This window comes from Anomalospiza imberbis, chromosome 2 (genome assembly GCF_031753505.1).
Source record: "Anomalospiza imberbis isolate Cuckoo-Finch-1a 21T00152 chromosome 2, ASM3175350v1, whole genome shotgun sequence".
Lineage (NCBI taxonomy): Eukaryota > Metazoa > Chordata > Aves > Passeriformes > Viduidae > Anomalospiza > Anomalospiza imberbis.
This window is the reverse complement of record NC_089682.1, coordinates 114,997,967-115,021,598: the sequence shown is the minus strand read 5'-3', so window position 1 is coordinate 115,021,598 and position 23,632 is coordinate 114,997,967. Positions and strand designations below refer to the sequence as shown.

Genomic DNA, 23,632 nt, shown 5'->3' with positions numbered 1-23,632 from the left:
TATTTGTTTCATTTGTTTTGCAGTTCTAGAAAGGTTGAAGAGGATGAATATGAAGATGGAACAACTAACCAAAAATGGGTTTTAGCTCCAAAAACGCAAGACACAGATGTGACTCTCATACTAAACAAGCTGTTGAGAGAGTATGACAAAAAGCTGCGGCCAGATATTGGAAGTAAGTACTTCTTTCTGTACAAGTGAGGATAAGCTTCTCTGGGTGCAGAGAAGACATGTTACTATATTCTGGAAGTGTGCACAAATATCTGGGGAAGTGTAGATTAAGTTTTTTGGCTGAAGTTGATTTCTAAGTATTTTAAAATGCTAATTCTCACAAGGAAACCTGACAGTAGCTTAGAGTCCTAAAATCTGGTTGGTTTGTACAGAGTTTGTGTAAGGATATGGAAGGGCTAGTCCTTAAGTCTTCAGAAGGTCTTTGGCAGAGGAAGGAACACTCCTCTTTAGTTATCCAGTCCATGCTGAAAATCTCACACTCTGAGAAGCAAACAAAACCTCAGCATATTAAAACAAAAAGTAGGACACAGCAAGAGAAGAATGTGCACCTATTCTCTTCAGAATATGATCCTGAAAGTTATGTTCCTTAGTGCTGCTCCTTAAGGCACTGGGATTTGCCTGTGTACAGGGCAACTCCACAGATGATCTTGCACAAACCAGCAGACATCTCCAAAAGAAATCCTATAGAATCAAAGTGTCTTGTGCTCAGCACTACTACCTATAAGTATAAAATTTAATTAAGAGCCTGTAGGTACCTGCATATTACCATCTTGGGCTATTTTATTGTTTTAACTTGTATAATGAGGTTTCAAACCAGTTGTAGGTCTTTTTGTTTGGCTTTTTTTTTTCTGGTGGGTTTTTTTCCTTTGTTTTTTTTTTTTTTTTTGAGGTTTTTTGTTGGTTTTTTTTTTTTAGTGCTTCACCTACTGTAGTTATGCCCTTTTTCCAGCTTTGCACCCCTAGAGCATAATGGCTGTAGCACAACTGCTGCTCAGTTTGTTCACAGCGAATTTGTATGACAGAAATCAGAAAGAATTTGTCATTTATATTTACTGTACCTTGCATGTGCTTCAGAACAAACTGAGAATGGGGAATACTCAAAACAATCACCTAATATATTGCTTTTACTAAATATTTGCAGGGATTCGACAGAGAATTCCTACCACTGATTATAAGTGTCATTATTGTTTGCTAATGGCACATGTATTGATATGCTTTCTAGGTGATGCCTTTGGATCAGTTTAGAGGGAAGTAAGAGCTGTGTATATGTATTCATTATTACAATTATTAGGGTCTCATAGCTACACAATAATGCAACAGTTGCAGAAAAAAATACTATCCTGTTGTATTAAAAAAAGGGTCAGTTTAGGTTTTTTTTTGCAGCTATTTGATTTTCCATAGTATTAACAAAGATCATATTTGATAGGTGTGCCTGTTTTTATCACAAAGTGACATTTCTCTCTCTCTACTTAGTTTGTCATACTGGATTTAGCTATCTTTAATATCTGATGGAGAGGTGCTTTAACATACTTTCCCACCCATATCAACATCTGGAAGACAGTCTCAGGCAATTTTTTTAATTTATTTTGTACACTGAGTCCTCAGATCACTGACTTAAGGCAGAGTGAATTACATTATGCTTATGTGGGGCAAAGTAATCACTCAAAGTACCCATCTCAGTTGCCATAAAATCAGTAGAGGTCAGACATATCTTACTGCACGGGGAAATCATTGTTACCAAAATAATTCCTTTTGTGTCTCCACAACATTTTGTAAATCCTGTTTTAGAAAAAGGAGTCAAATTACACAGCTCCTCATATATCAAACAGATTTTACAGTTCTCAACTACATCTATTTCTATCGAGCATCTTGGTCCTAGGCCATTTTTTGTCTTTGATAGCAATCTGGCTATTTCAGAACCTGAGCTGAGTGTTGTTTAAATGCTACAGAAGTTAGTTCATCTCTGCTTCCTCCCCTGGTCCCTCTTTGCACCTCTCCTACCTTTGATGCAGATAAATAACATTGCCCTTTTGAAGTTGCAGAGCTGTCGCATTTGGCTAGGAGAACACAAGGGGAATGCTAGAGAATCAGGCATTACAGATAGCTTCCCTGAATTGCTTGCTGGTGCCTCACACACAAGCACATCTTCCTTTCCATCTGGGAGCCAGTTATCCTCCTAACAGGGTGGTTGACATGTCCTGGCAACAGAATTGTTTTGCTGCCCTGAAGGTCTCAGTATTAATACAAATGCTTTAAAGCATTATCCATACCAGTGAGAGCACCGGGAAAAAAAGGTAATGTGCCAGGTTACATAGACTATGCAATATGAAAATGTTTTGGAAATTAGAGGAAGCACGGCGTGAACCAGTAGAAGTGAGAAGCAATTCTCAGAATCAAGCAGAAGTTCAGCCAATACTGGGGGTTAAATCAAGGACTCATATGCAGTCACCTACTCACTAGGGCCTTTACATTAGCATGGGACTGCTGGGAAGTAAGTTGTCTGACCCAGAGGACAGGGACAGTCACCATTGCATGTCACACTGCTCTTCACTCAGTTTTTCAATCCTTTATTGCAAATCCACTATTTCTAACAGTGTGTAGCTTTAGCTGTGGTCATGAGGAAATGATCTTTGTTCTGAATGCAGTCAGAAAGGCCCAGGAAATACTTTGCACTTTCTAAGGTTAGGATTGCCAGTTTCAGATCACTTGGGAAGACACTTCTGCAACCAAAAACCATGGAGAAAAGGGGAAGACTGTGGTGGATAAAATGTATCAAAGTGCATGCTGGCACGGGCAGTGACTTCTCTGAGGTTTTTCATTCTTCTCAGGGCAAATGATATTTTGGCTGGCTCAAAATAAAGTCCTGCCTGGTACAGGCATATTCTGAGTGCCCCTTTGCCATCCTGTGGGCACTGACATTGTCAGCAAGCACATCTCCTCCAGGCAGCAGTACAGCCATCACTGAGGGAGCTGTGAACACTTAGCTACCCTCTTTCCTCCTGTCACCCAAGCACATCTAAACCACTGTGCAGAGTGTAGGTCACTGCTTGGATGCAAGGCTAGGACTTTTTTTCCCCCCTCATCCTGGCCTATGCTTGGCCTCAGCTTCCACGTAAATGGCTGTTGCTCAGATCATGGGCAGAATCTACACTCAGCACTTCAGGCATCACTTGCAAGGTTCCGAGACAGGATTTTTAAAGAGTGGATTGAACAAACTAAATATTAGGCAAAAGAGCTAACCTGTGAAGGCTGTTAGCAAAGTGATACCTTAACAGGACCTGTCTCACTAAAAGGGAATGTCCTTTGATCTTTGGAAACAAAGCAGTGTTCTACCAGCAGGGGAATGCCTGACTGCATCCCCTGTGGCCACACACTTGGCAGGTTTCTTATCTCCATGAATATTATGGCTTTTGAGGGTTTTTATTTTATTGGTGGCTTTTGGAAAGTTTCCATTACACCTCAAACATTACATGCTTTTTTGAATTGAAAAAAAAAAAGAAAGAAAGAAAGCACTTTATACTGAACAGCTAATAACAGTGTACTGATTAGATCAAAAAGAAAAGTGTTTTATGATGTAAAGCATCTTTTCACCTATTTTTTTACCAGCTACAATTATAGATCTGAGATACTCAGGTCTCTTGTGTGGTATGAAAGGCACCAATCCTAGAATAAAACTAAACCAATTCAGACCTATGAGGGTCTTAATATCTCTTCCATAGTCAGGTATTCTGTGTTTTGTTTCAAAGTGCTTTGAATTGAAGACCTGTTAAATGGAAATGTATGATGTAAGACTTGCTACCATGCAAGTCACATTGATTTAAATCCTGAAATTTAGTAGGACCAGGTTCTGGCCCTGAAATTTTACTTCCTCTTTATTAATAAAATGAAAAGAGAAATATTAGGCAAACCAACAGGGCACAGAACAGAATGATGATAATTACAGCAAAAAAATCTCACTTTCATTTAGATTCTACTGATAAACCAGATTTTTGTCAAAGCTCTTTTTTATTTCTTTGATTGGCAGGTCTAAAATGTAAATTACAATAAAAATCCCATCACAAAAACAAACAAAAACAAACAAAAGAAAACCCAACAATGAAAAAAAAACCAGTTTCCTTCAAATTCAGTTTACTTTAATGAAATCTTCCCTCTCACCTTCCTTAGTGGACAGCTAAGACCACAACAAAGTTATGGAAAAGAAAAGCTTCCATCAGAACCCTACATGGTTTCAAGCTTAACTTCATACGGAATATATTTTGACTTAAACAGAAAATTTGTAACAAAATGGAAAGTTTTCCAGTCACATTCCCTGAGTGAGCTTATGTGTGGAAACTAACATGCTATCTTTTTCTTTCATTGTGAAAGTTACCCATGAAAAAGTTAGTATGGGAGAGGTTTCTGAAATGTGCCATTTGTAGTGGGAGGGAAAAAAGTCTCACCCTAGATTAGCCTTCGAATGGCAGAGTAGTAAGGCAATTTGTGTTGTGTGTTTGTGTCCTCTGTTTCTCAGATGTAGCCTTACATTAAGGAAGCCTCTGATTTGTATATGTTGAAGAAGGCTTCACCAGTCTGTGTTCTGAGATATTTTCAACAAACACCAATTTTGCTTTTAATCCTTCCTTCCTTCCTTCCTTCCTTCCTTCCTTCCTTCCTTCCTTCCTTCCTTCCTTCCTTCCTTCCTTCCTTCCTTCCTTCCTTCCTTCCTTCCTTCCTTCCTTCCTTCCTTCCTTCCTTCCTTCCTTCCTTCCTTCCTTCCTTCCTTCCTTCCTTCCTTCCTTCCTTCCTTCCTTCCTTCCTTCCTTCCTTCCTTCCTTCCTCCCTCCCTCCCTCCCTCCCTCCCTCCCTCCCTCCCTCCCTCCCTTCCTCCTTCCCTTCCCTTCCCTTCCCTTCCCTTCCCTTCCCTTCCCTTCCCTTCCCTTCCCTTCCCTTCCCTTCCCTTCCCTTCCCTTCCCTTCCCTTCCCTTCCCTTCCCTTCCCTTCCCTTCCCTTCCCTTCCCTTCCCTTCCCTTCCCTTCCCTTCCCTTCCCTTCCCTTCCCTTCCCTTCCCTTCCCTTCCCTTCCCTTCCCTTCCCTTCCCTTCCCTTCCCTTCCCTTCCCTTCCCTTCCCTTCCCTTCCCTTCCCTTCCCTTCCCTTCCCTTCCCTTCCCTTCCCTTCCCTTCCCTTCCCTTCCCTTCCCTTCCCTTCCCTTCCCTTCCCTTCCCTTCCCTTCCCTTCCCTTCCCTTCCCTTCCCTTCCCTTCCCTTCCCTTCCCTTCCCTTCCCTTCCCTTCCCTTCCCTTCCCTTCCCTTCCCTTCCTCCGCAGTAACTCGTGAACTCGTGGTTTCCTCTTAGATCCTCTAAAATTATTCGTCCCTTGCAGCCTCTGGCAGTCATCTGTATTTATTATGTATTTATAAGCCCAAATAAATTCACTTTGGAACATGAAATATCCTGACTCCACCAGTTCTAGCTGTCTTGAGAGTCATGCTGGTTTTCTTTACTCCTCCAGTGTCTTTATAACCATTAGCCATATTTCTGAAGATGAGAGCAGTCTCAGATACTGCCGTGCAGCTCTCACTAGTAGTAGGTTTATACAAGCATAGCTCGTACAAATAGATGGGCTCATTTGAATCAGCAGACACAGAAGACTAAGCTTGTCTGGTGTGCTTTACTGTGCTGTTTGGGAGCATTCACAGCAGTTCTCTTTTAAAGCAGTCAAAAGTTTTCTCTGTAACTAATTTAACCAGTTTCTCAGTGTGTGCAAGGAGCAAATCTGTTGGTTAAGAGGAAACAACTCTGTTGGTTTTTAAAGGATATGTCCTTATCCAGGCACGATCCTATTGAAAACCTTGAACTCTGAAGCAACATCACAATCTTTTTCCTGTCTGACCTGCTTTCCTACCATGTTGCACAGAAATGAACCCTGAAGTGCACCACAGGCGATTACCACGGAGTCTGTTCAGTTATTTTTGCTAGCTGCTGATTGCCACACCTGATGCTCTTTAAATTAGCTTCAGCTAGGTTTCCCCATATGTGGTGATAGAGGGTTGCATCTTGCCTGACAGATCAAAATGTTTTCCAGATCATAGTGCAGAGAAAGCTGTGAAGTGCCATGCAAGGTCAAATTACTACTTTCTCCTGTAAGTCCTTTTTGGTGCTGGCCTACAAGACAGTGTTAGGCATCTTATAACATGAAGTAGTGAGAGAGACATTCATTGCTTCAGGATTGATCATGGACAGTTATACCTGGAAAGCCAACTTGTGTGTAAAGGTAGAGCATGTGGGAAGGAGGAGAGATGGGGTAAATGCTATTTGTATTATGGCAGCACTCTGGAGGGGAAAGCCATAGTCCTGGATCCAACTTCTGTAGTCCTGGGCACTGCAGAAGATTGTAGAGATTAGTTGAATTTAGATTTATATGGATGAATAAACTTGAATGACCTGTTATTGAGGACACAGAATGCTGTGGCTAAGACCTGATAGGAAACAGGGCTGAATATAGTGAAAGCTTAATAAAAAAAGATAATCATAGCCAAAAAAATCAGAAATGCTTTCATTGTTCTCACTGATACTTCCCTTTTACTTATTTTTTGGTGGGATAGAAGTGGATTGTCTTTCTTTCAGAGACTTTTATTCTGATTTAGCTGTCTAACTAGAAATCTTCAAGAAGAGGAATATTCCTGAGGAAAAGGTTGCTGTTCAATGAAAATGAGAATGATCTCTGTTCTAGGTGGGATGATAGAAGGGATTTCTTCTGATTCTGCAGGAGTTCTAATTCTCTGCCATTTTCAGGAACTGATGCTTTCTTTTGCAGTGTTGGCCATTAACATTTCTAGAGTATTAATAGCAAGGTTAGGAAATTAGGGGGAAACTACTCTATGAACACTCCAAAATACCCTTTTCGGGTTTTTGCGATACATGTTTGAGTTTTGAAAGACTACATAAACAAATAGGTTGTTTGCACATAGTCTTGGTTTGGTGCTGGTCCAGTGCATTAAACGTAGGCTCTTTCACAATCCTGTATGGGAAAAACTCTGATTAGGACTGGATCTTGGCAGTGAGCTTTCTTCATGCCTGAATTCTGCTTTTCTAATTACTTAACCATGGACTGAGTACAGGGAAACTTTTACCTTGGCTGTCTGACCTGCTTTGGTTCACAGCTTTTCAACCCTCAGGGGAAACATCCTACTTTTTATTCATCCTTTTCTCAGGTAAAATTTTAATGTGCCATACTGAAAGTATAAGTAGAGAAATTTTAGTCCAATGCACTGAGCCTGAAGCTCTGCAACTCAATGTTTCTGCGTGAAACTCTCCAAAGAAATCCAATTTCATTTTTCCAATTATTTAAGAGTTTTGGTTATTTTCCCCATTTTTATTTTCTTTTGTTTAGATCACCTGATTCAAATCAAATGCTGGGAATCAACACTTTTATTTGAAGCTTACTGTAATTCAATATATAGAAATATTTTAGTATTCAAACACTGTTTTTCTGAATTTACCCCCTAATTTACTGCCAATAATTTACCCCAGGTAAATTACCCCAGGCAATGCAATTCTTTGCCAATATAAAATGCTCCTTTCTCTCATTTCTAAGAAGCCACTTGTATCTTTGCAATACTAATGTCTTGTGTGTATTCTGTTGGGTTGAAAGAAAGTGTACTGCTTGTGTGTTGGAGAAAGAGACTTTTACCCAATTACTAAACAGCAAGCTCCCTTAAAATACAACCTTATCTTTGTGAATGTAAATAATTAATCTACACAGATAACTTCTTTTTTGTGTTTTATTTCCCAACAATGACTATTTGCTGAACTGGCTTGATGCATTCACGAATGGAATACTTTTCTTCAATAGCTTTGTAGGTAGGAAAGTTTGGTTGACAGTTAACGTTTGCCTCTTAGTCTTAACTGTCACACACAAAACTAAATGTAGAAGATGCTAGTTCTTATTCTCTCTTCTTTCCTATAGCTTCACTATTATATTTTTTAATCTGAGAAGATCATGGGAGTATAGCATTCAAACTTTCTGGATGCCATGAGTTGAGAGTTAGGTAAGAGTCAGGGAAAGTCTGAGATACTAATTACATAAGAAAATCCTTTTCCTCTTATCCCTTCCCTCTCTGATTACCCAGACTATGTTGTCATTAAAGAGGTTACTTAGAAAGTATTTGTAAACTGCAAAATTGATCAGTGTTAGTTGCCATTTTGAGGTCATGGCACAAACTAATTGTTCTTTAACAATATTTAAACCGGGACATGTTATGTTCTGCACATATTATTTTAAATATTGTTGCTCATTTTTACATCTGTATAGTTTTCTTATGGCTGTTATTGTCCATTCAGACCCTGGTTTCTAGCTTGCTAGACTTTGCAGGAACAAATTCTATTATTGTTCAGTCTTATGATATCACACAGGAACTCTTCCCCTCTGATGAATATAAGTAAAACAAAAATTAAAACTGTAGGGATTGATTGAAAAACACGCCTAACCATTAAGGTCTACAGTTTTCATTTCACAACATAATACTTGAAAAATTAGAGCTTGTGCATTAGGGAATGGTAAATGAAAGATAAAAGTGCTGAAGGTTGATTGATAGTCATGGTGGGAAATGAAGACTAAAAGTGATTTATAGTTAATTGAGGGAGTCCGTTTATGCGCACACTGTCATTCACACTCCTGGACAAAATGACAACCAAACCTAGAATGTAAAAAAATTACTGTTTTCAGAGGACTTTGTTCTCATCTTGATATTGCTTTAATCCAAACTTTGTTCTTTTGATTTTCATTTGCGGTTCTGTTTTGGTAGTTTGAACCTAAAATGTATGGATGTAATTTCTGTCAGAGTTTCTGTGTCTGTAGCAAGTGGAGGACTTTGACATCTGTTTTCAAGCCCATTCTCTTCCATGCAGGAAGAATGAGGGTTTTAATTTTCCTCACTGATAGGTTTGTAGCATTGTAGAAGAGAGTCATTGAATAATTTGGGTTGAAAAAGATTCTTAAGATCTTTGAGTTCAACCCTTAACCTAAGACTAAAAATCCAGCACTAGACCATGTCCTTAAGTGCCACATCAACTCATCTTTTAGATACCTCCAGTGATGGTGGCTTAACACTTCCTGTTACCAGGTTTTTCTTCAAATGTGGTGATTTGTTGTAAAAAGGAGATGTGTTAGCTGACTGTATTTAGTCTTGAGAAGCGATTTGTTAGCACAGCAGTTTGTTTTATAGGAATAGCTAGGCAAATAGATGCTGCCTATAAGGTCACGTAGAAAAATTGGAATAGTCATCATCACTAATGCAAAGTAAAAATTAACACTATAATCACTACTATTACAGTTACCAATAACTGTGTAATGATTTATTACAGCTTTGTCCTAATTTAAAAATAACAATTTGTGTGGTAATGAGAGAATGTAAAATATCATTATGAAGCAATACAAAAAAACACCTCATTACTGCAGAGCCAATCTTGTTAATCATTTACATTCAGAAGTCTTATGAAAATTTGGGCAGAACTCAAGTGGCCCTGTAGTTCTTGAACAGAGATCATACTGTGATTTTTATGTAGTTGTGTGCCTTCTAAAAATCTAGTTCTACTTGCTTTGCTTCTGTAAATGTGTAATGGTCTATAACATTTTTTACCACTGCTGTGTTGGGTAAAACCAGAATAAACCTGGGTGTTGGTTGAACAACATAAGAAAGGTTAACTCTCAACAAAAAATAATTTTATTTTAAAATTTATGACAACTCAGTAAGACATACTCTGTTTAATTGAGCTTGTAAAAATATTTCTCAATATTAAAATTTAAAAAATATTTCTAAATATTTATGATTTATGCAGGAACATTAGTGCTATTTGGACAGACTTCAAATGTGGAGGAAGCTTTCTGAAGGAAGAAAAGTGGTTTCATTCATGAAATAAGCATCATTCTGAATAGTGGAGATCTATCAAAAATTAAGAGATATTTTAAAAGGACAGGATAATTCAGAGTAGTAAATAAATACAATAAAATGATAGGAACTTTTTGCAGATATTTTCCCCTACATGACATGAAATTGCATAACATTCCCTCTTTTGATATACTCAAGAGTCTATTAAAATTCTCATGATTTATCTGTTGAGTTTTTAATACGCATGATCAACTCACATATGCCCAACAGTGATGTCTTCATGGATTTTAATGAGATTCAAGCTCAGGTAGTGTTTTTTTTTCAGCAGTGTAAATCCACAATGCAGGACCAGAAGAATCCTATAGTTGTCCTAGGTGTGTTTTGAACTGTCAGGTTTTTTTTTTTTCAGTTTGTAGGCACTACTTGCTGGTAGTGTCTTTGCAATGTGTTAGTTACAAAGCTGACTGAAATATAAACACTGTCTGTCTCAAAGCCAGGGCATTTGGATCAGATGACCTTAGTTTTGCTTAAAAACATTTCGACCGGCTTTATAAATCCCCTGCTCAATTAAAACAAACATGTTTGAAGATTAAATGACTGTGATAAGCAGCCAGGTTACCTTCGGTAGCACTGCGTAGCAGTGTAACACTGCAATTACTCAGATGAGCTTATATTCTTTTAGGGAAAGTCACTGCCATATATTAAATAGTATTTCAAAGAACTTTGAGAACGCTGGTACATTTGTTGACAACCTTTAATTGCTCTCTTGCATGTTGTATACACATGGTTCTGCCAGTATTTTTTCTAAGTTTCTGACAGCTCTTTAGAACTACCTTGGGTTTAGGCCAATAACAAAACAGTACTGTAGCTGAATATCCATATTTAATCTTATTGTCAGCTTTTAGTGAGGTATTAATACTTTAATTGTTCTGTCAACAACATGTGAGCACTCTTCTAGTGCAGGAAAAAACCTCCATCTGCAGCTCAACAAGTCCATGTGTGGCTTGAGTTCCTTCCTGAAGTGAGCGTTCACAAATGAATGCAATACACAGAAAAACTGAGCAGGCACTGAAATTGCAGAATCACAGAATCACAGAATCGCAGAATGGTTGGAAGGGAACACAGTGGATCATCTGGTCCAACCTTCCTGATAGTGTAGCTATTTCATCTTTCCTTGAAAGTCAGTTTATTTTTGAGAGCATTGTAGGGTGAGTTCTTTCTAATAAGACATGATAAATTTAAGACGCAGTTATTTCCTTTTTCATAATACATTTTGGAGGAAATAATCTTAAAACCTTTCTACACTTTGGTTGGTATGTTCAATTAAAAACTTATGATCATTAATCTAAAATTTATCCCTGACAATTCTTTGTTTATTTGTATGTGTTTATATCCATGAAAGACCAAATGCAACAAGAGCTATGCTCTTCTGTCTTTTCTTTTAAAACCTGAATGCACATTTATCATACAATCAAATTGCAGTTGCATTTTTTATCTCTGCCTAGGAAAATAAAATAATTCAAAGAAACTTTCATTTTTTCAAAAAAATTTGAACAAGTATAATAGCTTACCTGTACTTTTTTATTATTTATTTTCAATTTGAATTTCACTGGAAATGTCTGATAGAAGAAGTGGCCATTGTTTAGTGTTCTGTTTCAAGGTATGACCTTTACTGTGAGTAAGATCAAATTCTCTTTAGCATTAATACACAGTGCTTAATTTTTATTTTTTTTTTTTTCACCATAAGAGAATTTGGTCCAGCACATTCAGGAGAAATTACCACCTCATATTCTTTTTATATACTTCAATGATTAAAAAAACAGATTTCAAGCACTGTGTTCTAGTCCTGAATTTTGTTCCCGATCCTGCCAAGATTCAGTTGCATGCCAATTTGCATCCTTAAGTCTAGTGCCATTAATCTTCACCAGAACTCCTTAGTCTTGAACTTCCAGGTAGACGCGTGCATAAACCCTATAAAGCTGAGAGCTCTTTATTCCATGAATGCTATTCTGATGGAAAAGCTAGCTGTAGTTCCTTGCTATTACCAATTCCTGTGTAATGACATTTATTACTGCATTTTGAGGCAACTCATTACCAGAAGCTGCTAGACTCCTATTTAGTTATTAACTGGGTACAATTAGAATTGCTTTAATCATCTGAGCTTGTTCAGCTGAATTCACATTTTCTTTTGCTGAAGGGGAGATCAGAGTTTATCAGCCAGTACTTCAGACAGTTTGAAACCATGACCTTAAATAATCCTGGATATTCTGACCATACACAGTCAAGAAGTATGTGTTACTTAATGAATTAGAGAGAATGGCTATCATCTTTAACCATTATTTGAACCCAGTTTAATGTCTGTTTTTTGTAACAGGGGATATAGCCTTCCTAATGATATGTACATACCAAAGTCTTACATGACAAGCCAGCTTGCAAATTTTTTCTTTTCATAACCATCTAAATTTTCAAGTTCTTTAAAACTACTTGACACTTCTTTGATAGTCTGGAATTTGGGGGATGCAGGCAAAAAATATTCGTCTTTACATGTGAAGATTCCTGTCTATCTATCAGAATGCTTTAGACCAATGGACTGATTGTTACCAGAGATAAGTTTCCATCAAAACCTTGGTATTTAGCTGTTCCTCACTTCTCTACTCAGTAGCTTCCCAGAGGAAAGCTTTCTGAGTTTTGCATGGCTGATATGCCTGGATTTCCTCATTGCAGGAGGCTTGAGGAGTTTGTGAAAAAAGTCAAAGTCCAACATAGTTCCCAAACTTCAGCGGTTTGAATACTCTCTGGAGATTTTTGAAAACAATGAAGAGGAGAAGGTGCTTCTGTGGGAAAGAAAGTTGTCCAACAGATGCCATTGGCTTACTAGGGGCAAGTTTGCATCAATTGTCACTATGCAGGTTAAGACAGCATTTATTTTTTATATTTAGTTTTGGGTCAGCTGACTCTGGAGGAAGTAAACCACTAATTTAGATTTCAATTTAGAGCTTAATGTATACCCTGTGGGGCTGGAAGAATGGCAGTATAAGTAAAAAAATTAATGTGTCTTTTGGTAGAAGAGTGGTATTATTTTAGAATTAGATTATGTCACCAATAAGAGCTCAATAATGTTCAGCAACTACACTGACACCAAAGATGCTGAAAGAAAGAGAAATCCTAATGGCCTTAGCAAAAGAAAGGAATTCAGAACTTGGCTTGGCTTATAAAGACCTCAAAGTCTGAAAACATGGAAGATCTTATGGGAAATGTGCATTGAGTAAACCAAATCAAATTCAAAAGCCTTTGAACTGAAAGAGTGCAAAGGCAATGTGGACTGAAGGGAATGAGCCTAAATTGAAAGAAGAGTTGCTTAGGTTTAGCTAATCAGATTTCATAGAGATTTTTCTCTAAGTTAAGATGATTTCAGGGCTGATGAGATGCAGTAATCTGGAAAGAGACGCAGTAATCTGGAAAGATTTTTTTTGATCTGGAATGAACAGGCAAAAGGACCTGAATGTTGAGGCAAAGGGAAAAAGTAATATGCTGCATTATTTCTACTTTCATGTCAGACATCTTAGGTTTGAGCTTTACTTTGAGCTACCATGCCTAGCACTGAAGGTTTCTTTAACAAATTGTTGCTGACAAATTGGAATTGTGATGATGAAGTGGTACAGGTTTTAATTTATTGCAATTTTTTTTTGTTGGGTAGGAGGAATAGAACCATGTTTTCCTAAAAATACATTATCCATATTTTTCAGTAGTTTTACCTGAAAAAAAGAACTTATAGTTATTGGGGAAAAAAAAGTATTTAAAGTGATTATTTATGTTGTCTGCAAAATAATATCAATTTTTTTTTCTCCACAGTAAAACCAACAGTTATTGATGTTGACATTTATGTTAACAGCATTGGTCCTGTATCATCAATAAATATGGTAAGTGACTTACTTACAAAGATTTTTATCTGGAGTGCTGATCTTGGCATCAATACTAACTTTTGAAAAAGACACTAAATACCACAGTGATAAGTTGTTTTGATTCTGATTTGCTCCTGTTTTTGTGTCTCATCAGGAGAACAAACCTATAAGCTATATCATGTTCTGTGTTGTCTATTGAAAAAGATGGTAGTAGATCTTGAAAATGGTGCTGGTAGATCTTCAGTGGTGAAATAGCCATCTTAGAAAAAAAAAAGTATGAAGTGAAGTAATTTTCAAGAAAACTCTTGAGATGTTGTTTCAAGATGCAATCAAATATACAGAACTTAATAATGTGGAGTTAATGAAAGTCATCTTAAGATAACAGCATATTTATTTGGAATTCATCATCTCTTCAGTGGTTGCTTTTCTTTCACTGAGTTACCAACAGTCTTGAATGTAAAAGTATAATTTTGAAGAAGTTATACATAGATGTACTGCACCTGTAAAGGCTGGAGAAACTGAAAGAGTGTGATAGTGTGGCTATAACAAACCTATTAGGTTACCTGTTAGGTAACGGTGTTGGTCCTGTGTTACAGTCTGAACTCTAGGTCTTTCCTCAGTGCTGCAGTAAAATATTCAGATTTAGAAAGCATGCTGAATGTTTATGTAGCTATGGGATTATGGGTAGCTGTGGCTGCTTGTGCAACTTGTGAGTTTGGATTCATCATATTATTCCCCTTCTTAAATTAGGTTGATTTTTTTTTTTTAATACAACCTGGAAATGGAGGACCTGTTAATATCTTACTGTACTTAGAGATTTTAAAATAACCTCTTCAAAGCAATGTCTCTTTTCCACAATGGCATTCAAAGGCTGTCATGTACAATGTTCCTATAAGAATCTAATGAATGCATTGCATGTATCTTTTGTATTTTTGGAAGAGAAGATCCTGAATTTCAAAGGTGTCTGTTCAGCCTTATTCTTTGGTTTTGCCTATAAATATGAAAGAAGGCAAATCATTGCAGCATATCAGATACAAGGTGGTCAGAGACTCCTATGCACCCTGGCAGTTGAAAATCTGGCAAGTAAACACAGAAACAAATTATGTGCTGTGGACAACTTGGTGTCATATTCAACGACTGTGAAATATGTTGATTGATATGTCATGTGAAGCATTGAATGTCAAGCAATGGGAGTAGCTGCTCCATTCCTGAGCTAATAAATAGTTAATTATCTTGCCCTTCCCCGATGGCCTACCATAATGACTTCTGTTAGACAATTTATTAAAAAGGTCCTCTGGCTTGCATTTACTCTAGGAATGGGCATTCTGTTCAAAAGTGATGGGGACAATGTGTTTTTGCTCTTTGCCTCTCTGAATTAGTTAGTAAGTAGAATTTTGGGGTGCTGGAAATGTGTGTGGAGTAATAAGAAAGCAATTCATCAAAACTACTTCAGGTAGAAGGAAAAAATTAGTAGCAGAAGAAATCTGTGAGTTTTGGAAGATTATTGTAGCACAGTCTTATGCATTAACTTCAAATTCAAGATACCCTTTGAGTTCAAGATACCCAAAATAGATAAATGCACCAAAATATCAGTTTTAAAAATGCATATTGTATCTCTTTTATAGTCTCATTAGGATAGTTAATGAGTGTATGATATTGAGATATTTCTTACTTACAGCTGAAGAAAAAATATGTGTAATGTGTAAGGGCAGAATGATAAATAAAATAATGAAAGACAAAATGTAGGTATCTGAGGTTTAAGGACTCAAGACTGCATAAAGTTATATTTAAACTTTTGAAGAAATGGACATTATTTCAGATGTGCTTGTGGACAGCACATCCTACTGAAAGTGAATCTGAACTACCTTAGTATTTTTTGAACTTAATTTCTGTTCTCAAGCCTAATTACCAATATAGGAAATTAACATTAGACACTCAAATGTAGCAAGCTTTTGTCCAAAAGCTCCATTTCTGCTCTGTTACTTTGGAGTTTGTCCAAACATACATAAGAGAGCAGTAATAATCTTGCAGTCTCGAATTTACAATGAAGATGGCAAGTCCTCACAAAATTGCAAGCCACTGTGCTGTATGATGGCTTATCTCTGAAGTGGCAGAACTGATTGGGAAGCTTCTTTTCCCCTGGTTTGTTATTTCAACTGTTTGGCTACAGTATTCAGTAGCCATCATTTGGTCTACTGGAAGGAAAAATCAAACACTTTTCGGAATTAATAATCTATTTACTTTTAAGTAAGCAGTTTTTTATGTAGACTGCGAACTGCTGAAGCATGGGAGCACAAAGAGCTGAACAGAACTAGAAGCTAGAAATTACCTGTGTCAGAGGAAGAGGAAGAAAGGGACCGTCTTCAGTCTGATATCTATCATACAACTGAAGTGTTGAAGGGAAAGGAATGTGCATGAAAATCCCATTTCAGGAGAAAAAGAAAAGGGGATTCTTGGCAGAACACACCTGTGTTCTTTTCCTCACCAGGGCAAGAACTTTTAACTTTTCTTCCCTTAATTATTATTAAAAGCTGAGCTGTTCTGTCCAGGCAACTCAATAAGGTGGTGGTTGATTGAGCAAAAAGAGTGATGATTACTTTGATTTCCATCTCTTCTATTTCAAGAGTGAGATCATCAGCATGTACAAGGCAGACTTTCCTGCTGTGTACTTCCAAACTTAGACCTTAGCTCAATTACTTTTTTCTTAGTCTGCAACACTTCTGAGGGAAAATCATGTGGAGCTTCTCTAGAAATCAAACTCTGCATGAATATTTTCTGATCAGTTTTCATCAGTGATTTTCATCTAGTGGGTGAAACCTAGGAAATAATTTTCTTTAAAATATCTTTTCAATGGGTGTTCAGCCGAATGTTCGAGCCGGTTTTGTTGAGCAAAGCTTTTCAGATGTCACTAACTGTTGCAATTAGGCTTAGACTTGAGTATGAATATTAATATCTAACTGTTTCTTTAACAGTCAGGAAAAAGACAGTTGCTATCAAACACCTACTTGTAGCAGAGTTAATCTCAGATGAACTACATGTGAATACAAGGAAGAATGAATCTTTTTAATCTGAGGCTGCAACTGCCACAAGGGATAAAAATGTTAGGGACCCCATCAAAAAGGCTTCAAGTCAAAGGAGAGGTAATGTTCTGGGCAAAGATACCATAATCCACAGGAATATACGGCTAACGCTGCATTCCAGACCTTTTGCTGAGAGTTTCTGGCACTTCCCCTAAAAGTCTTACCAGTGTCTCATATTCTAGGTACTTTCAATATGTCTATTTTAAACCTCAGGATTTCCAGAAAGAGCAAAACAGTAATGTGGTTGGTCTTCTATTAGAGACTCATCATTATAATATCTTTATGAAGAAAATAGAAACTTGTTTTCTTAATAGACAGGGGAGACTCTTCCTTTGTCTGTGACGTGGAAGATTTCTTTGGGTCATGGTTTAAAAAACCCAATATGAAGAAATAGATATTGTGTAATATTAGACAAGGAAAAACAGTCTGAATAATGAACTGAGTGATACTAGGAAGTGGTTGTGAGTGGCAGTAGCTTAAAGAAGTAATTTCAGCATTTTTAGTTATGACATGATGTTATGAAATGGTAGATACTATTGATGCTAGGAGTATTTGGAATTTAAAATTCCAAGATACATGAATTCCCATTCAAAACATTTAGGCTGTCTTTTTAATAAATGAAAGCCATCTCATGTGGAAATATCTTTATAGATAAAGGCCAGGATGTCTGTCCTTTATCAAGAACGTATTAGGATGTGAGCGTAGACTCATTTAAAATATACAAAACCTGGTTTAGTCAAAAGTAAATGACAAATGCATTCTATGAGCCAAATTATATGTTACTGTGTGCACATTATAGCTCTTTGTCTTGGTTTTCATCATCTAATAAAGTAAGTTAAAGAAATCTACAATTTGCCATTTCAAGGTGCAATGCCATTAGAGACATTAGGTTGTAGGATGCAAGATTTAGATTCAATCTTTTCTTATTGAAAATCTTTTTTTAAATCTGTAATTATAATGAACACTTTTCCAGTATATCAGGAAATCTTAAGGATCTTCTAAATGAGTTATTTTAATTAATTTTTTAAATTTTAGAATTAATTTTCAATTTTTTTCTCCATGCTTTATATTGTAAACCAGATGTATGAATTCCATATCCCTCAGTTTTTATATATCTGTCTTTTTAATTTTTTTTTTCTTTAGTACTTTCCATTGAAAAAGGTGTCCAGGAAGCATGTGATTTTGCATTAAAACCCATAATCCATTTTTCGTCAACCCTCTGGTTCCTGTCAATAGCTGTAAAGGTTTATAGATTGCCTTGTAAACCATAGGCTTAACGTGACTTACTGTAGCCTGGTTTTCTACAGATAAGCAATACTGGCATGTCTATAAAAAGAACAGAAAAGGGAAAGAGACCAATAATCAAATTAGGAACTAGACATAAATAGTGGGAGAAAAAATCCCCTAGAAGTAGTTTCATGAGACAGAAAGGTAAACACGCTGAGATTAAATAGACTATTAAACTTAGGTGGCATTAAAGCCTGTGTATTTGTGCATTCACACATACAGGGTTAACTGAGTAGCTACAAATTGCTAGTGAAGGAAGAATTTTATGCCTGTGTGGTTTTTGCAACTGGAGTCTCATTTTAACACAGCTGTACAGAAAGAATGTTGAAGAGAGTGTTAGAAGCAACTTTATAAACTGTACTTACCTGTCCATAAAAATAGTAATTGGTTACCTGCTAGTCATCTCTTTATTCTCAAGTATTCTTAAATGGCAATTCAGAGTGCTTCTTTTATGTACTTCATTGCTTCATTCTATTGTGTCCACTCTCTAGGCTATGCCATATATCTTTATGGGTACTATATTTTCCATTTGTTCAGTTAAGTGTTCTAAAATAAAAGCAATTTTGACTCTATTTTACCCTTTAATGTATTGGTAGACTTCTTTGAACTTCAGTTTCAAAGTCCCCACATGCTCATTTTGCTTCTCCACTGGATACTATAGGCATCTTAAAGAATAGACTTGATCTGGGGTCTTGTCTAAAGTACTATTCAAAGCTTATAATTAGGGCTGAATTTCTTGCATACTTTCAGTCTTTATGTCTATTTGTTTGACATGTCTATTTGTCTTTATGTCTATTTGTCTAAGTTATTGTTAGAACAGCTGCAGTTCTAGAAACATAGCCTGCTGAATCTTTCCATCATATGGCAAAGCTATTTTATAGCCAGATTTTATCCCATTTTCAGCCCACTGTGAAATACCCCCAAGTATTTCCTTTACAAACATCTTCTCAAAGATAGTGCAAGTCAGTGTTTGAGCACAAGGCTGATGTCCTGTTCATTATTTACTTGAAGTGTGTTTTTCTAACTCTATCTCACTATCTCACCTATCTATTTATAAAGCAATTGTGTAGGGAGATGGTTTCAGTTATTTTTGAGGAGTGAATTTTCCAGTTGATGAGTTCAGATAATCACTAAAATAATGGAATGCCTTGGGCTATTTGTATTTTTCCCTGAAAATCTTACAAGCTCCTTTGTTGCACTGTGACCTAAGAGAACACTCATGTCCTGGACTAAATTTTAGTCTGAGTGGGTCTGTTTGTTCACGAGGACTAATATACTAATCATACACTTAAACATTTTTCTAGATTATGATCAGGTTACTGTTCTTGTTTCTAGATCATATTTATATCCTGTCATTAAGTTTGGATCTCTCATAATAAAAAAGGTATGCATTATAGGAAACTTTTAAGATGAATGGACTTTTTTCTGATAAAATAAAATTACCTCACATACAGGCTCACTCTTGTTGCCTTAAGCTCTGGCAGTCAGTGCCTCGCTATGAAGATATTTCTGGGAGGTAGCAGTAATAAAATGAAACTTGAATCTATTGGCGGCTTCTGTTCCACCACTGATCTTGTGAGAGGCTTGTATAATCACAAAAGTCAAACTGACTGGAAAAGAGGAAGCTGGGGCTGGGGAAATGAACACGGATTGATTTTTTCACATACCATCTCGGCAGCCTTTACATTTGGTCTTCTCTAGAGCTTCACTTTGTGTAACTAAAACAGGGCCTGGGAGATAGAGACTTGGATAAAGAAGGGCCTTAGGCTGCTCTTGTTTGAGGTGCAATGGGATGGACTAGAATAATGTTAATTTTTCTGCAATTGTAGCTTGTGTGCTGTGATGTGCAGCAGTAAAATACATACTGCCATAATTTACTGCATTGGCAGGAAATCCAGTTTACTTCTTGGAGGAATGATAGATTCTGTGACAAGTCTTTGGTAATGGACTGATCTTAGGTCTGCTGCTCTGTCTTATCAGAATTCAAGCACATTGTCAAATATGGATGAACTTAGCCTTAGAGTTGTCTCAAAAGGTGTATGACAAATGAGCAATTTAATTTCAGTAAGATAGGAAAATTAAATGTCTCATCTGCTCAGTAGTGGATATTAAAAAGATTTGAAGAGCAGCTAGGCTGAATGTTTTTTTTTCATAGATAAACAGGGTGACAATATGTAACAGATACGTCCTCTTTGAGGTAATGTATTAGCCTTCACACAGAAAGTGGAAAGAAACTCCTTTCCAGCTTTTAGAGCTGGAAAGTTTTTAAAACTTTAAAAGTTGAATCCCAGTTTTTAAAGCTTAATTTCTCCCACCTCAATAACCTGTTTCTGGGGCCTGCAGGCTTTAGGCTTTAGAAGTAGTGTGCTCAGAGTTAAAGTTCCTTTAAAAAGCAGTAGTTGCCTTTCTTGTCTGTTCAGCGATACATAGCTTCACATTCTTTATTGGCAACATTTGGGAAGGTTGGTTTAGAAAAACTATGGCTAAATTGCTGTAAAGAGCACTGAATTACTTTCGGGTAAATTGACAATCTCTTGGCCTAAATCAATTTCAATTTTGAGTGGTCAAGTGTTTATCCACTTTATTTCAGAGTTTGAGCTTTCCATGATTGCTCCATGAAAGAGTAATTACTTTTCTGTTGACCTGTTTATTGGATTCCTCAATGATATTGATGTAATTTAAACTATGGTTTTGAGAGTTTGGTCTTCCTTAGTGCTTTCAGTTATGGATTTATTCAGGAAGCAAATGGATGCTGCTTATTTGTTCTGTAAGTAATAGAGATGTACTAATAACAAGTTGTCATAAGACTTCATGGCATAACTTTCTGGGAATGTAGACCTAGATGTCATGGCATCCATAGAGCAATTCTAGCAGCATTATTAATGTGCTTGGTAGTTAGGAAAAAATAGCTGAATACAGTGTGACCCCCTCTAAACCATTATTGGGCCACAGAATCATCTTCAGTGTTTTGTAAAGTTTTTTGGTTGGTAAAGAATGAATACTATTCACCAGCATCATTTGAACAGCAGAACAATAATCAGCATTTTCCACACCATTATTGCAAAGAGCAAAAGCCAGAAGAACCTCCCTACCTTACTTTTTTTTCCATAAGAGAACTTGTCATCATTCTAATTGGTCATAATTCCTTTTTTTATCAGATTGCTGAAAAATAAGGTTTAGAGAATTGTATTACATTTCCGTTCAAGTTTTTTTAGTGAACACGATGTCCCTTGACTCTTAAGAACTTTCAGATATGCTTTTTCTGGTATAGACAAGGTATTTCTACTGAATGATTGCACAGAACTGAAGAATAATACAAATGCTTGGTTTCTGCAATTAAACAGGTCTACAGCCTGCAGGGCTGTATTGTATCCCAGCACTTCCATGCTTTTGCTAACACCGAACACTTTCCTTCTTTTAAATTAAAGTAGTCCTAATTTATTGCTTTCGTGGTCTGGAAAAGGGGCTTTTATGTGGTAAAAAATAGTGGTATTCTAGGTTTTTTATATGTTTCCATAGCTTTCTTCCTCAAAGGTCTTTCTACCACAGTCTTCTTTTGTATCTGCTTTTCATTAGACTTTTAAGATACAGGTGGTTCTGTTAGATTTTGTGTTGCATTGGGCAAGTTGCTCTCTACACTTAAAACTTCTATCTTCTCATGAAACTTTGTGGCTCTTTTCCTGCTTCTGCAAATTTTATTTGCAACGCTTGAAAGCTGAAGAGGTGTTGTGAGAGGAAGCTGTTATTATAACTATTATTAACTTTTTGTACACTACACAGAAGCAGATAGTTTTGACCTCAGAGTTTTGAATATGTTTTAGTTAAACATCTCAGACATTAAAGTGTAGTCACTGCTGTAAAATTTACAGCAGGCATTTTAATGGTAATATAATAATTTTACTAACTGTTGAGGTTTTTTTTAAGTTATAAATGGTAAAGATATGGAAAATATTCAGGGGTCCAGGAGAATAAATTCTCAAGGCTGTTGTGAGATTCTTAAACCAAAGAAACTGCTATCATCCTTTCTGTCTGTTTCCTGTGCTTACCCCATAATTTATCTAGCAAATTGCATTTATTGGGAGACTTGGGAGCAGGGATAACTGATTCTTGTTTTCTTGCAATTGCTTTTGCATATTTTTCAAGGAGATCAAAATTTTAAAAAGTATTTAAGGAACTTAGTAATGGGAGGTATTAAATACCTAACCTTAATACCTTTGTAAACATGGCCCTCTATTTGTCAGGTCAGATTTATGAAAGTTACAACAGGTTCGTAAAAGCATGAGGGTGTTAAGCTCTTTCTTACAGTGTCTAGCTTAACATAAATTCCAATGGTTACATCAGCTCTACTGATATTTTCCTTGCAAATTTAGTGAATATTTGAATAAGGTGAGATTAGAAATTTAGACAAATCTGTATGATTCTTGGCATACCATAAGAAATTTGGTATGATTTTTATAAGTATTATTCCTTAGGAATTCTGGCCTGAACAAAAAATATGTCATAATAATAGGATTGTTGTATCTGTTTTGATTTGAGATTTCAAATAACAATGTTTGAAGGAAGGAGTTTAGGCCAGCTGTTAGAAAGAAAAATGGAAAAAACACTTGGTCTTGCAGATTCTTCATCATGTTGACATAGACACAGTGATGATTACACTATCATGTAATTTGCTTCTGTATTGCTATTCTTCTATGAAGCCAAAAGTTCCTGTGAAGACTATGCAAGAAACAGAACAAATGTGATACAGCACAGGGAACTGCAAGAGAGGAGGAAGGCCAAAAATGGTTGGAGGCTATTTTGAGAACATTTCATAAGAGAGCCATGCTATTTCAGACCTCCTGGTCCTTCTCCTCAAGGGAGATTACTAAGTCCTTCAAAAGAAGAATTCTGGAAACTAAATTTCATAATCCTGTTGAATACAGAAAAGCACCAGATCAAAAATGGCGTGGGTATTGTGGCTCTGCACTTGTGCTCCTGGTAATCTCTGCAAGTGGTAATTGCTCGTCACCTTTCCTCTGTGTTGCATCTTTTTCTGCTTCAGTTTTATGTCCTAGCCTTTCTCTCTGTTGTCTGTTAATTAATTAATCTTGTTTTTACTCAAAATATGTTTATCTAAACAGGCTAGAAGTTTGCAATGGTTCTCTCAGATAAGAAAAAGGACATGTGTGCCCAAGATTTTATGACTTTTTCCACCTGTATTGTCTAACCAGTAAGTTACCTCTGTTTTCAGACCTTGCCTTTCAAAATCCTTCTTGGAAACAGTAGCTAGTGAACTCCAGGGATAGTGAGCTTTGTCTGATAGGTCATGTTTGATAAAGTGTGTTGGCTAACTGAGACAAAGAAATAACTGTCATCTGCTTACATACACTCCATATATCAGACTATGACAGCTCTATGCTTTCAAATGGCTTTCCAGGTAGGTATTTCCCTGAGGTATATTTGCTGCAGTGTGCACAGCATGTATTTCTCATTACCTAGAAGGCCTGT

General features: G+C 36.7%; 1 protein-coding gene across 3 annotated transcripts in view; it reads left to right on the top strand.

Annotated features, from left to right (window-relative positions):
* The window catches only part of GABRG3 (gamma-aminobutyric acid type A receptor subunit gamma3), a 296,317-nt gene that overhangs the window by 3,499 nt on the left and 269,186 nt on the right, over positions 1 to 23,632 (top strand). For all 3 annotated transcript variants that reach the window (XM_068182678.1, XM_068182675.1, XM_068182674.1), the window contains exons 2-3: positions 24 to 172; positions 13,729 to 13,796. In XM_068182678.1, the coding sequence (XP_068038779.1) occupies positions 24 to 172; positions 13,729 to 13,796 (217 nt within the window). The remainder of the gene's footprint in view (positions 1 to 23; positions 173 to 13,728; positions 13,797 to 23,632) is intronic.